The sequence below is a fragment of the Littorina saxatilis genome, linkage group LG3, assembly GCF_037325665.1.
Source record: "Littorina saxatilis isolate snail1 linkage group LG3, US_GU_Lsax_2.0, whole genome shotgun sequence".
Taxonomy (NCBI): domain Eukaryota; kingdom Metazoa; phylum Mollusca; class Gastropoda; order Littorinimorpha; family Littorinidae; genus Littorina; species Littorina saxatilis.
In genome coordinates, this window is record NC_090247.1 from 40,701,044 (window position 1) to 40,716,786 (window position 15,743).

The 15,743-nt window shown below is 41.6% G+C and overlaps 1 protein-coding gene across 2 annotated transcripts in view; it reads right to left on the reverse strand.

The window, feature by feature from the left end:
• LOC138962366 (ras-related and estrogen-regulated growth inhibitor-like) overlaps window positions 1-15,743 on the reverse strand; it is a 102,324-nt gene that overhangs the window by 16,338 nt on the left and 70,243 nt on the right. The window contains exons 1-2 of one of the 2 annotated variants that reach the window (XM_070334165.1): window positions 13,408-13,547; window positions 288-361 (exon numbers count right to left, since the gene is read on the reverse strand). In XM_070334165.1, the coding sequence (XP_070190266.1) occupies window positions 288-359 (72 nt within the window). In that variant the 5' untranslated portion in view covers window positions 360-361; window positions 13,408-13,547. Of the gene's footprint in view, window positions 1-287; window positions 362-13,407; window positions 13,548-15,743 lie in introns of those variants that run through there. The other variant, XM_070334164.1, reaches the window with a different exon arrangement.

Below are 15,743 nucleotides of genomic sequence, written 5' to 3' on the forward strand. Positions count from 1 at the left end.
GTTCAGCTTTATTTACAATAGCGGAGTAGGTAAAACACACACACACACACACACACACACACACACACACACACACACACACACACACACACACACACACACACACACACACACACACACACACACACAAGAGATCCGAACAATTCAACAAACAAACGAGAGACAAAATACAAAAAAAGTAACAACAGAGAAAACAATGTTTGAAGTGACAGGCAATCACCACGGGAAACAAATGCACACACACAGACGGTAAGAACCGATAAAGGCTATAATAACGCATTGCATACCTTGGAGGCGGTATCGAGTATTTCCAGGCTGATGTCATCCCGTAGGGCCGCAACTTTGTGGTTGTACATCATCTCTGAAACATGTCCAAGGTAGGCTGTGTTACAAAACATGCCATCAGACAGCAGACTGTGTTAAAAAAAAAACATGACGCAAGTCGTAGGTGTCACAAAAATATGTCCCAAGTATATTCTGTATCACAAATACCTGCCCAAAGTAGTCTGTGTTACAAAACAGGCCCAAAGTAATCTGCAGAAGTCAACTTCACAAAGCTCGCTGCACGAAGCTTTGGCACTGTAATTGTCCGTAAAAATACTTCGCAAGTCTACTTTGGGCTCGATAGACGATGTTCGGAAATAATGGCTAAGTCGGGTCTGTATGGGTTGTGAAAGAGGGAATACTCCAAGAGGCATGCTTTGCCGTGCGACATTATGAGCCAGTCACTAGCGAGGGGTGTGTCTCCACACGCTGTCCTTTTCCAGACCACTCGCTAGTGATAGGCTGATAATGTCACGCGGGAAAGCGTGCCTCATATATTTCAAGAGTATTCACTCTTTTACAACACATACACACCCAGCAGAGTCATGACCAGAATTCGTCTATTAGGGAAAATATTTAGGTGAAATGTCTGCACGTGACTGAACTAATGTATCAATCCCTCCTCTCGGGAATCATCAATGCCAATAAGGATGCTACGGATTACCGCAAGAAGCAGTTGCTTGTACTTGTTGCTTTTCATCTTTTGGTTGTCGGTGCAGTGATGATTGCACAAAACATAGTTTGAACTAAGTTACTATTTGCTGCGGTCACAAAACATCCTCCACCCCTTGGCCTGTATTCAAGGGATGTATCATTGCCAGTGTCAGTGTCTTCTTTGACAAATTCGGGTAATTTCCCGGGGAGAGCATGCGGCGAATGAGCCGTTCTATCAATTTGTACGCATTGTTTTCCCCCTGGCTGGTCTCTTTTACCCTCCTCCCCGACTGGTTAAACTGGTCTTTAACCGTCGGGCGGAGATACTCTAGCCATGTTGATCACTTGTCAGGGTTCCAATGATCTTTTGTCAGTAGTGCTAACGATCCCATCACTGTCTTGCCGACCTGGCGCGCAAGTATGGGGATGATTGGTGCAAAGATACTGCGCTTACCGCGTACACGGTGGTGTTCACAGGCACAGATGTACCGGACAGTCTTTCTCATGGAATGATAGCATCCTTTCACTTGAACACTCACCCAAAATCAACAGCTTGGCTGCTCTCTGTGCAGTCTGAGCTTATTTTGTTGAATGAATTAACCAGACTGAAAATAGTTTCACTTGAATCATTGATTTAACACATAAATCCCACTCTGCAAATACAAAGTAAGCAGTCATGCATGAAGGCTGCTGAGTTTTGACGTGTCCAACTAGTGAAAGGATGTTTGTATTGTGTATTCAAGCCTGATTCGATTTGTGGTTGTCAACATGATCACTCACATGAAAAGAAATGCACGTAATAGCAAACCCTGTCGGTGCTGCATACATCAACGTGTATATATGTCGTGCCGAATTCACGGAATTGTCGACATGTTTGCCCATTACGCGTAATCGACAAAACGCTGCCAATTACGCAAAATCGGCAGCGTTTTGCCGAAAATGCGTAATGGCCTGCTCTTGAACGTGTCAACTGCGCAAAAGCAGCAGCCAGTCCGTTACTTTTTGTGTCATCAGAACATTGCATTAACATTACTTTACCTCCCTATGATGGTTTTTATGGTCTGTGTTGGCCTGTGTCGAGCATAACTCCGGAAATGCACGAAAACTACACTTTTTGACATAACTTGCCATAACTTATGGAATATTGCTAAATTTATCAATTTGAGTATCTAGCTGTTTAAGTGTGATGATATCCAAGGCATTTGAGAACTTAAAAACCAAAATATTGGCTGCCGATTTCGCAAAATGGGCAAATGTTGGAAGCCTTTACGCGTTTTCGGCAAAACGCTGCTGATTTCGCCTAAATGGGAAGCGTTTTGGCGATTACGCGAAATGGGTAAAAATGTTGCCGATTCCGCGAATTCGGCAATTTCGTGAGCTCGGCACGACATATATTACATACACTGACCTAGTTCCATGGAATTCTTTCAGCACGGACTGTAAAGTCACTATCGCGTCAGCCTTGCGCCCAACTGAGAAGGCGCACTATACTAATTGGGAACTTCAAGCATGCATCCCGTCGAGAGTGCCTTTGGAGCTCTGATAAACCAATTTCGACCGCTGATGTTCACGAGACCGCGCGAGATCGACCTGGCCAGTCTCGTTAAAAATGATCCATCAATCAGAAACTCTTCTAGTAAATTTGCAATGGTCACACTTCGGAGCTAAGCACTCACAAAATGACTTAATCCACGTCAGGGTCACCATGATCTCACCATCGGGGCAGAAATGGCGGCAAAATTACCATAATATTTGCCAAGTTTTCCGAGTCATGACTGCTGACTTGATGGAATGAATCAAGTCATTCCCTCAAACTTTGACAGTTGAAGATTCTTGCTCGTTATTATCATCACAGCAGTGAAGTGTTGAAACAGCGTGATGCACGTGCTACCAGTAAGTTACACAGCTGTTGCACACACACAATCTCAAAGGTTTGGGTACTCGGTGCGTTGCGACTAACAGGTGATTGATCTAAATGGCGTGTGGCGGCCTGACGCCTACCCTGATAACTTCCGACCTCAGTGTCTACCTGGGTACATGCAACCCGCTCTTCCTTTGCCGAGTGCGGGATGTTGAAGTATGAACTGATTGTTTGTCAGACCTTTGACTAACTTTGGCAGCAAGAAAACACGCTGTGTACGATCTTTTGTAGAGGGGCATATATAACTGTAGAAGTATCAACAGTGGCAGCAGAAGCAGTAGTACATCAACAGCTGAAACATTTTCACAACATCGATCGTGGCAGAATTCGGTGATCTTACAGTCACCCCCCCCCCCTCCCCCCTCTTTTTTTACAATACAAGCTGAGTACTTATTTTTATCATCTCCTCAGTGACCGATATTCTCAAAATAAAGCCTAACAACCAATTATGCACACGGTTCACAGCAATCGGTCTGTTCAACCAGGATATAAATAGCAGTCTGAGACTGCAAAAGTAATCAGGGGAGAAATCTATGTGTGCGGGGAAAGAATTGTGATACCGTTACAATGTCTCGGGGGCACCAGGCCTGCGGTGTATGCATGAGGGTAAGGCAATGCCCCCATATCAAGGTAAAACGGCTGAGGAGTTTTGAAATACACATTGACATGCAGTTTTTGTGCATGACCCTGCAGTAGAAAAGTACAAATGCTCCAGGCCAAAGACACTTTCTGCCTGTCCGTCTGTCTTTCTGTCTGCGTGTGCGGGCGTAAAAGATATTTGTGACAAAAACTACATTGCAGAAACTCTGAAGGTTTTATTCCGGGAGGCCCCCCATCCACCCCCCCCCCCCCCCCCCTACACGATTTTAAACTGTTTAAATGAGATCAAGAGTTTTAGAAGATTTAAAGTAACAAGTGTGAAGAGAAATGAGCCTTTTAGAACATACTTTGCTTTACTTTCAAAGAGCTGCCCAGTGTAAATAGTTTCAATCACGGAGACCACCATAAAGGCTGAGAAAGGAAACAAAACAGAATCGGTCAGAAATAGCCAAATAATTATGTTGAACGTTGAAGGGCTTTATGAAAACCAACAACCAACTGCCTGCCTGCCTGCCTGCCTGCCCTCTCTCTCTTTCTCTCTGCTATCACTAACCTCTATATATTTTGTTGATGATGATAATGATGTCGACGATGATCATGATGATGATGATGATGAGGTTGTTGTTGTTGTGTGTGTGTGTGTGTGTGTGTGCGTGTGTGTGTGTGTGTCCGTGTGTGTCTGTGTGTGTATGTGTGTGAGCGTGCGCATATGTCTGTGTGTGTGTGTGCGCATATGCGTGTGTGTGTGTGTGTGTGTGTGTGTGTGTGTGAGTGTGTGTGTGTTGTATTGAGTGCGAACGTGATTGCAGGCATGCGGCGCGCGTGTGTGTGCGAGTCGACTTTTCTTTTCCTTTGTATTATATTGACATACATGTACATTTCAATGTTCTATCATGCATTATGTATTCGTATAGGTAATGTTGTAATTAGTAATACTGTATGATTGCGATTGACAATTGTCCTTTTATTGTCTTTATTTTTATGTCTTAGTTTAGCAGGGACAGATTGTAAGACTAAAATCTCCATCCTTTCGTTCGTTCGTTCGTTCGTTCGCTCGCTCGTTCTCTCTCTCTCTCTCTCTCTCTCTCTCTCTCTCTCTCTCTCTCTCTCTCTCTCTCTCTTTCCCTCTCCCTCAGCCTCCCTCTCCCTCTCTCTCTCTCCCTCCCTCAGCCTCCCTCTCTCTCTTTCTCTCTCTCTCCCTCCCTCAGCCTCCCTCTCTCTCTTTCTCTCTCTCTCCCTCCCTCAGCCTCCCCCTCTCTCTCTCTCCCCCCCCCTCTCTCTCTCTCTCTCTCTCTCTCCCTCTCTCTCTCCCTCTCTCTCTCTCTCTCTCTACTATTGCTACATGTTCGATTGCTACCAGCTTGTACTTATAATTACTTGCATAGTATATGAATAACCACATATGTATGCTCTTCATGCCTCATCTTAATCATCATCATCATCATCATCATCATCATCATCATCATCATCATCATCATCATCAGTCGTCATCAGTCGTCATCAGTCGTCATCTTTATCATCACGTGCTGAAGTTTTCTGACCTCTTTTGGTTGGTAAACTTTTTAACGTTTTAATTTTTAATTTTTCAATTTTATCATTGTGTGTCTGTGCGTCCCAAGGACAGATTGTAAGAAAAGGCGTAGCCTTAAATCTTAATCCTTGATAAATAAAGTTCAATTCAAATTCAATTCTCTCTCTCTCTCTCTCTCTCTCTCTCTCTCTCTCTCTCTCTCTCTCTCTCTCTCTCTCTCTCTCTCTCTCTCTCTCTCTCTCTCTCTCTCTCTCTCTCATTCTCTCTCGGTTCGCATCCCCAGTTAGTCTGCCCTATGTGGACGGCCATAATTGAACGCAAGTTTTGTGAAGGCCTCCAAGTGCCACCAGCCAGTCTGAACAGGAAACGGAAACTGACTGGCTTTCCGTGTTCGGCAGCGCTGCACCGAGTGTTCCAAAACGTGCGAGTGGGGAAATAAGCATGAAGATCACCTGCGATTGGTAAGCTGTTCTAATTTACACCACACCCAGCTACGGAACCTGCAATTGCATGAAGCTGCGAGTGGGGAAGTAAACTTCCACATCACTTGCAGTTGACACGCCTGACAATAAGGAAGGAAATGAAACCTGAGGCCCAATGCGAACAGGCGTGGCGATGGCGAGGGTTCAATTCGCCACTACGCGTCCCGCCGTCCGGCTGTGAATTAGTGGCCACAAGGTTGTTAACCGGGTCTGCCCCTGCCAGGAAGTAGCCTTTTGACATATTCCATGAAAAAAGAACAGACAATGCGCAATACAATGAAATTGTTCATGTCTCTCTTTCGAGGGAGAGTCGTGCAGTGCATGTGCGTTCAAACTAGCAGCAAACCCCATGAAGCGCGTCTGGTACAAGGGATGCTACGATGAGTTGTTTTCTTCGGCAAAATCAATTTGCCGAAATGGCTCCAAGACTCTCGGCAAATGTCCAAAGTTTCAAGCAGTTCCCGGCGTCATATTTCCCCTGCCGTGAAAAAGAATTAAAGAATTTCATTATGTTTTGCAGATTGCCGACGCCAAACAAAATACATCTGCAAGTTCGTGTGACGATACATCTTCCAGCGACACGACTTCCTTAAGTTCTCTCTCTTTTTATTTTATTTTTAATTTAATTTTTAAATTATTTTGGCTGCGCTTCATAAAGGTCAATCGAGCAATGGTCCCGCTCATTGTGTATGTAGTTATGTCAACTTGGAAACGGGGCCAAGCGTCAAGCACCGTGGCAACAAGCCAAGCCAAACCAGATTCAACATGAACAGGACATCCATCTCGGTAACTCCATCGGACGGATGGGAACAGGGACGTTGCGTGCATCGTGCAGTTGCAAGTCTTCTTTTTTTTATTTTTTTTTTATTCTCTTTTTGTACATTTTTTTTTACATGTATATGCTGTACATTACAGGACATCACCTAACCAAAAGGACAGAATCATATAACAGAAAAACACACTTGGACAATTACAACATACATGGGGTGGGAGGATGGAATGGGGAGGGGGGGATGTTCAGTGGTTTGGTGGTCGCATTATCAAAAGGTTTTAGGAACGAAAAAACCTAAGGGTTACATCAAAACGTGCATATACAGGCGCCAATCCTTGTAGAATTTATCTACTGTATTATTCACAACTGCGTTATACTTTTCACAAATAAATCTTTGCTTAAAGTTTCTACTAAATGTCTGAAAGTGAGGGGTCTTTTTGTTCATTTTGGAAATATATACATGGTGTTTGGCACAGATTAATAACACATCAAAAGCTTTATCGGTGACTACATTGTTCGCCACTCCAAGAAGAACCAGTTCTTTAGACAGTTTTAAATTGTTGCAATGGGTGCAGTTCGCCTTTAGCCAATTTACAAATTCTATCCAAAAAGTCTGCACTTTATCACACTCCCAAAACATATGTAAAAGGGTTTCTTCATTTCTACCACAAAATGTACACAATGACGTATCCACAATTTTTCGCAAAAATAGAAACCTTTCTGTGGGCAAAATTCTGTACAATAATCGGTACTGGAACCATCTCAGACAAGTGTCTTTTGTTGTTTTAAAAACATGTTGAAAAATAGCCTTCTTATCTAACAAACAGTCTAAAGATTCAGACCATTTTTCGATACATTTTGGGACCGTAGTATGTTCAATCAGTTTTTTGTAAATAAGTTGTGTCTTACCTTTACAAATACATTTCCACACAATGGGCTCTGTCATAATGAAATGTTTATCAAATTCTAAGCCGATTTTTCTCTGATATTTCTTAACAGCCTGGATTACACCTTGATACAATACAAAATCGCCTCGCACATTTGGATATTTGATTTTAAACGCATTATAGGATAAGTATCCATTTTGTCCCAAAATATGACCAATCTGAGCTATTCCATTGTCGATCCAATTTTGAATGTACACTGTCTTTTTATCTCTCCGAATATTAACATTATAATGTAAACATTCTGATACAAAATCGTTAAAGGTTATAGGGTCACATTTTCCATGTAGTTTCTTATAATGTTTAAAAACATTGGTCCAAAACGGGTTTTCCATTCTCTGCATCAAAACATTTGCAAATTCCTCTCCTCTCATATTAATTGTTGTAACAGATGGACATGCTTTAAACAATAATCTTGATATTAATCCAGTAAGGCCATCAACTCTTTTTAACCAAACGATTTTTAGAGATGACAGAAAACTTTTCACGTCAACCATCTTTAATCCTCCATCTTCATAGGGTTGGGTGACCGTACTTCTTTTAATTTTATCTCTTTTTCCATCCCAAAGAAATTTGAAAAACATATTATTTAACTCCATCATAAACTGTTCGTCTGGATCAGGTAAATTAGTAAACAAATGTGTCAATTTGGAAATAGCCAAGGTTTTTAGGACTGTTATTTTACCAAAAGGTGTCAGGTTCCTTCTGGTCCATGAATTCAGAAGTTTTTGAATTTCCTTTAACTTATTTCTATAGTTAAGAAAAACAACCTCAGATATATTCACCGAAAAAATAACGCCAAGTGCTTTAAAATTATCCGGGTTCCAGGTAAAATTCATATCAGGCAAAAATCTTCTTTTGCTAAACTTTAAAGGTCCTAACCAAACTACAATTGTTTTATCATAGTTCATTCTCAGACCTGACAGTGAAGCAAAATGTTGTAACACTTTTATACTTTCGCAAAAAGATTGCTCTGTACCATCAAGAAACAGACTGGTATCATCAGCGAATTGTGACAATAAAATATTTTCGCCAAGAATATTCATACCACCAATCTTTTTGTTCTGGCGTACCATAAGAGACAATATTTCAGCACAAATCAAAAATAGATAAGGTGACAGCGGATCCCCTTGCCGGGTGCCTCGACCTACATTAAACCATGCTGAATACCGACCATTGACTGAAACACAGGACTTAATTTTGCAATAAAAAGTAAAAATCCATCGTTTCATGTCATTTCCAAAGTTAAATTTGCTCAAAGATTTTTCAATAAATGACCAGTTGCAAGTCTTCAGTGCTGGCACTGAGAGATGTCATTGGTGCTTCAGTCTTGCCAGTACACCCTTTAGTCTCTGCCTCGGAGGTGAAGTTGGTATCAAGACAGTTACGGAGTGCCAGGAGATGACACCAAAAGCATTATTGATAACGGTACGCTAATTCTAGGGCACTATCAGCGCCCTACCATAGCACGGTAAAAATAGAGCTTGCCACTTGCATGCGTCACTCAAGTAAACCGGTGCTACTTACTTTTCTGTGCCCCCATGAAAACCGCTCCGCACCTACTCTCCCTCCCTAAATACCCTCGTCTCATATTAGCGTAGATTTAGAATATCTTTGGTGACGCTGAGCTATGTCTAAGTGTGCGTACGGCGGCTCACAGCCTAGATGAAAAACACGAAGGACTTGCACCAAGTCACCCTTAAGTTAACTACACCCTCATTTCCGTCTGCTTGCATCGTCTACACGCCAGCAATTAGTCCGTTAACTCATTACTTGCAAGACGAACATGCATTTGATGAACATCACAAGAATGCCAAAAACATGTTCAAACGAACATCACTGTTAAACTTCAAGCTAGTTGAGATATTTGAAGCGCTAAACGAAGAAAGCAGCGACTTTTTAAAGAAAAATCTTCTTTTCCTTGTTACAGTCAACTTGACCTCAAAGAGCCCAGAATAATTCGCGAGATCTCCCAGCTTCCACGCTTATGCACTGCCATCAAGCAGCTTTTGCTCTCAACCTTCGCGGTTTAAACCAAACAACACTGATCGCCTGACCAAAGTGTCTCTCGCGTACACAAAAACTCACGAATATTGCAAAAGACCAGGGGCCGGTAATATGAACAGCGTATTTTGGACGGTCGAGCAACCACAGTCGACTGACTGTCAAGTCAGTTGACTGCAGTCTGCTGACCGGCCGTGTTTTGACGGGTAATATGTGCAGCGCGGTAGCACTGACAGTCGGCTGACTAGACAGTCAGCCGCTCAGTGGTATTTTTAGAACATTACAACTTCCGATGTAAACATCGGTCCTGTTTTGGCGGTACCGGTATCTAAATTTCGGCGCCGACCCTAAACTTTTTTTTTCCAAACTCAAATTTTTTATTTTTTTTTTGGGTGGTAAAGGACAGGGTGAGAAAATTTGATCATTAAAAATCTGAAAAATGTAAAAAAAATATTGTTTTTAGAAAACGATCCAAATTTACGTTCATCTTATTCTCCATCATTTGCTGATTCCAAAAACATATAAATATGTTATATTTGAATTAAAAACAAGCTCTAAAAATTAAATATAAAAAAATTATTATCAAAATTAAATTATCGGAATCAATTTAAAAACACTTTCATCTTATTCCTTGTCGGTTCCTGATTCTAAAAACATATAGATATGATATGTTTGGATTAAAAACACGCTCAGAAAGTTAAAACAAGTAGAGACACTGCGGTCGATCGACCGAAAAAGGTGCCCGTAAGCCCAACCGCAGTCGGGCGACTGTTTTCAGTTGGACCGGCAGTTGTTCGCGCTCATATTACTGACTTTTGCGGTTCAACGTCGACCCACCGTCAGTTTCACGGTCAGCCGACCGATGACTAGCTACATATTACCGGACCCAGGCAACAAAACTGAAGCAATGCTAAAAGAAAGGAAAACAAACTGTGAAAAACCACAACAATAAATGAGCAATGGAAATGTACACAAAAGAGAAAAACAGTTCAGAAAATGAAGTAGGAAGGATATCGATCAAACGACATTTTGGGAAAATGAACAAACTGCAGATATATTTCAAAAGCGTCATTTTTTAAAATACTATCTTAAATAGGTAAGTCTTAAAGGTGGTCGTCTACATTTTTGCTTTTTTTCAATAATCTTATGGTTAGATTTCGCTAAAAAGTTATGTCAGATGATGAATGAACCATGGGGAAAAAAGTTATAGAAAAAAAATATATGTAAAAAAAGATTTTATTTTTGGGTAGCGTGACTCACGCTTCCAATATTTTGTTTTCTGTTTGCTGAGAACATGTGCTTTGCCTAAAAATACTGACCAATCAAATTCATGTCACTATGCTTATAGCCACGCCCAAACAAGTGCAGCAACAGTTTTACACTGGAGCGCTGTCCACGCTTTTTTTTAAACGCACGAAATGCACGGGATTTGAGAGGAGTTTTGCGCTTGGCATTTTCCAAATAAGGATATCCTAGGGGAAAGGCTCCTAATATGGACCGGCTCCTAATATGGACCACCTCCGGTTCTGACAAACTAACGGCGCTAGAGCGCTCAAAACAATTCCATTCGCTTTATTCACCCTCTCTGGATAAGTTGCACATGTCAAAACAGTTGCAGAAACACAAACCTCAAAACCGTTAGACTTTTTCGCTTTTTTGGACTTTTGGCAGCGTTCACTCTAAATTTGCCGCCTAAAACGGACTCGTTTCTGTCCACAGCCAAAGCTTTTATCACACAAAAATGGCTATATATGACAGCTAAGACCGTATTTGTTACATTTTAGCAGTGTGTACCCCGGTTTTTTTTTACTTCAAACAAAAAATAATAGCAAAACCTCAAAGTATGTGTGAGTCCCCTAATATGGACCACCTTCAACAAATCGAAGAAAATAAAAGCTAAAGGCAATTTTAATTAATTCATTAAGAAGCTTGCTGAAAATAACCTATAACTAGCCCTCGAGATTTCAAAAAAATATAACAAATAGTCTTTTTTTGTGTGGAAGTTGATAATTTCACTTATTTTCACTCTGTTTTTGATAAGCTTCTTCAGTTTCCTGGTGTGCTTCAAATAATGCTCTCATCAACCCGAAACAGCTAAATCTAAAGCATATTTGAATTTGTCTGACTTGCACACTAAGTTGTATCATGTTATTTTGAAGTGATTTGTGAAGGCCGCTTCACTGGTCCATATTGGGCGCCCAGGCTCCTAATATGGACCATTTGTGATTTTTTTCTGTATTTAATTTTTGCTGAATGTTTATCAAAGCTATTTCACTCTAATTATGCCTAACGGTTAAACTAAGAGAGAAGGACTACCAACCTCAAAATGAAACTTTTTCGCAAGAAAACAAGCTACTTATCAGCAATAAACAAAAAGTGGTCCATATTAGGGGCCCTTCCCCTACTATGAGTCCTACGCTGGAATACTACAATGAATTTTCAAACGGCTACACTGGCTTCGTCTTTCCTGATCGAAAGGGGGTGTATTGTTGATAATTGTAGATAATAGACTCTGCATTTTAATAGTCAAATGGCGATTTCGGTATAAAAATGTAGACAAGGAGCTTTAAGGGCAAGGGTGAGAAAAGGGGTACACAGGAGAAGACACACTATATTGAGCGAATGGAGAAAGACAGGCCACAGCTCATACTTATAGGGACGGGCACTTCTGATCACTTTTTAATAAAATAAATGTATAGTTCTTACAACTGAAAGCGCATGGGGCTTCCCAACCCTACCGAATGCAGACATGCCGAAAACACACACACACACACACACACACACACACACTCTCTCTCTCTCTCTCTCTGTCTCTGTCTCTGTCTCTGTCTCTCTCTCTCTCTCTCTTGCAACCCCCCACAAGAGAAAAATACATCCACGTCGCACCAACACTCGGTGCCTCAGTCATATCACTTTGTTTGTTTGCTTAACGCCCAGCCGACCACGAAGGGCCATATCAGGGCGGTGCTGCTTTGACATATAACGTGCGCCCCACACAAGACAGAAGTCGCAGCACAGGCTTCATGTCTCACCCAGTCACATTATTCTGACACCGGACCAACCAGTCCTAGCACTAACCCCATAATGCCAGACGACAGGCGGAGCAGCCACTAGATTGCCAATTTTAAAGTCTTAGGTATGACCCGGCCGGGGTTCGAACCCACGACCTCCCGATCACGGGGCGGACGCCTTACCACTAGGCCAACCGTGCCGGTAGTCATATCACTGAAAGCTGTCTTCTTTGATGGATCTGAAGAACAGAATCCGTAACCGAGCGCGAGCAATAAATACACATACCCAGCCCTCTTTTAAAATCCACCAAAATAAATCCTGCGGCAATCTTATCTACCTTGTGGCAGATTTACCCTCAGTCTTGCCGCAAACTCGCCGTCAGTGCAAGTTTAGCTAAAACGTTGCAACAGAGTTTGCTTTCGGTCCGTTAAGAGGTAATCGAGTGTGACACTCTCTGCCCGTATCCGACGGTAAGGATGGAAAAGTTGGACAGTCGCGGCTAAAGATATGCTATACTGCCAATGACGGACAAATCGGGTGCGGCGCACATGCTTTAAAAGTCAACCCATGCATGCAATTCTGAAAATGCCAGGAATCGTAGTTAAATGATCGATGAACTTAATCTTCTCAAACAGCGATATTATATCCCTCATGAGCGAGTTTGACAACGATTGTGGACGTTGTTACAGTTTAAACTTCGCAGAGCACGAGCCAAATCGTCGTCTGCGTTCATCAACGGTTAAACCCCTTACTTATTAATTTCCGACATAGAAGCAGTTGGTCTTCTGGGTCCAAATCATGGGTAGGTGAAGATTTTGAAACATTTCCAAAAGCGTAACAAGCTAAGCTCTGAAAACGCGTGATCGTAAAAGTGCAAATCAACATCCTCACTTCACAAGAAAGACAGCTGTTTAGTTTAAAAGGACGATGGAGAAAAATGACGTATGCACCCATTTACTAATTCCTCCTCTCCTTCATCTTCCTTATCCCTCCCGGCTCCAATTTCGCAGATCACGCAAGTCATGTTCAAACCGTCACCTCGTGTACGCACGAACGCACGCACGTATGCGCACACATACACACACACACAAACACACACGCACACACACACACACACACACACATCCCCCCCCACACACACACACACACTCAGTCCTTGATACCCTTCTATCATCACGCCATGCCGATGATGCCAAAAGATGCGTCAAAGGCGAGAGCGACTGAAAGAAAACATGAAATCCACACGTTTATCTTTCACGAGCTCCGCAGTTCTTGGCAGACGACAGACGGGCAGGTGTCAGTCATCATGGCGCGTGCAGATCGCGTGCAACTCTGTCTGAATGCACAAAATGATGTCACTGATACACAATGATCTCACTAAACATCCTGAACTCAGGTAAAATGAGTTACTTCCCTTCGGGCCTTTGTTTTCCTTCTCTGGAGGGGAAATCGATTTTTACATTTACTAAATGTTTTAACATAGACAGGGAATCGAGACGAGGGTCGTGGTGTGTGTGTGTGTGTGTGTGTGTGTGTGTGTGTGTGTGTGTGTGTGTGTGTGTGTGTGTGTGTGTGTGTGTGTGTGTCTGTACTAGCTGTCTGTCTGTCTGTCTGTCTGTGCGTGTGTGTGTAGAGCGATTCAGACCAAACTACTGGACCGATCTTTATGAAATTTGACATGAGAGTTCCTGGGAATGATATCCCCGGACAGTTTTTTCTTTTTTTTCGATAAATACTTTTGATGACGTCATATCCGGCTTTTTGTAAAAGTTGAGGCGGCACTGTCACACCCTCATTTTTCAATCAAATTGATTGAATTTTTTGTAAAGCAATCTTCAACGAAGGCCGGACTTCGGTATTGCATTTCAGCTTGGTAGCTTAAAAATTAATTAATGACTTTGGTCATTAAAAATCTGAAAATTGTATTCGGCTCTACTTCTTCCCGGCGAAGCCGATACCCGGCGAAGCGGGTAATCATCTAGTATCTATATGTTTTTGGAACAAGGAACCAACAAGGAATAAGATGAAATTGTTTTTAAATCGATTTCGGAAATTTAATTTTGATCATAATTTTTATATTCTTAATTTTCAGAGATTGTTTTTAATCCAAATATCTATCGATATATATATATGAGACAATGACAAAAGGTGCCGTTTTCATGTCAGTATGTCCCAAATGACATCACCAGTACATTTTTCATTCTATCTAATCTGTTTTCGTTCTATTTTTTCTAATAACATGCGTTAACAATTGATTGCCAACTGGAATGGAAGAGCACAAAAAGTGTAACTTGATATGTAGTTTCTCTAGAGGGAAAAACATCTTCCACTTTCATGTCAGTGTGTCCCATGCAACATACATTTGCCAAACAGCTATGTGTAAGTAGATTATTTGTTAGTGGTATAGAACATACTGATCAACAATCAAAGTCAGTTTTCACATTCATTTTCTACCTATTTCTTATTTGTTTATTCTTTTGGCAATGGTGAAATGTCAGCAATCGTGTGTCATTCGGGACAGTAGACATGACACCTGACCTTTTGTCACTGTCTCATATCTATATATATATATATATATATATATATATATATATATATATATATACGGCTTGTGTGTGTGTGTGTGTGTGTGTGTGTGTGTGTGTGTGTGTGTGTGTGTGTGTGTGTGTGTGTGTGTGTGTGTGTGTGTGTGTGTGTGATCGCGATGCACGGCCAAAGTTCTCGATGTTTGTTTGTTTATTTGTTGCTTAACGTCCAGCCGACTACGCAGAGCCATATCAGGACGAGGAAGGGGGGGGGATGAAGGGGGCCACTTGTCAAGCGATTCCTGTTTACAAATGCACTAACCCATTACTTATGTCCCAGCAGGCTTTAGTAAAACTAAATTAATACCTACTGGAAGATTACCAGTTTCCAGTATGTTAACATAGGCTTAACCTATCTACTGCTGGACTTACATCAGAACACTAACAGATTAAACTATACATGAATCGCGAGACAAGCGGCAAGAGAAGAGATTTTTGGAAAAAATACAGGTGAATGAGCAAGAAGGCAGAAAAAAGAAAAGAATTCATGAAGAAAAAGAGAGCATGACAGGAAAGAGGAACCAAAAATCTACCTAACAGCAAACTAGAAAGCTCCTGCGGTTCCAAAAACACACTCTAAATTTTATAACACTTTGAGAACACTGAAAGTGTTTAGGGTGAACACTTAAAGTGTTAGGGTGAACACATTTGGAACACAGAAAGTGTTCTCAATGTGTTATCCTGAAGCATCTTCTGCTACCTGAACACTTTTGGAACACATGGTAAACACTTTTTTGCACAGTGGAACACCAGGTGAACACACGTGTTCAACAAGTGTTCCACAAGTGTTCCACTTCGTCTTTTAGTCATGATCCGAATAAAATAATACATTAAAAATATTTGGGCCTTGAGCAGATTCGAACCCGAGATCTCCGCCTTGCCATGTCAGCGCTCTACCGATTGAACTACGGAGA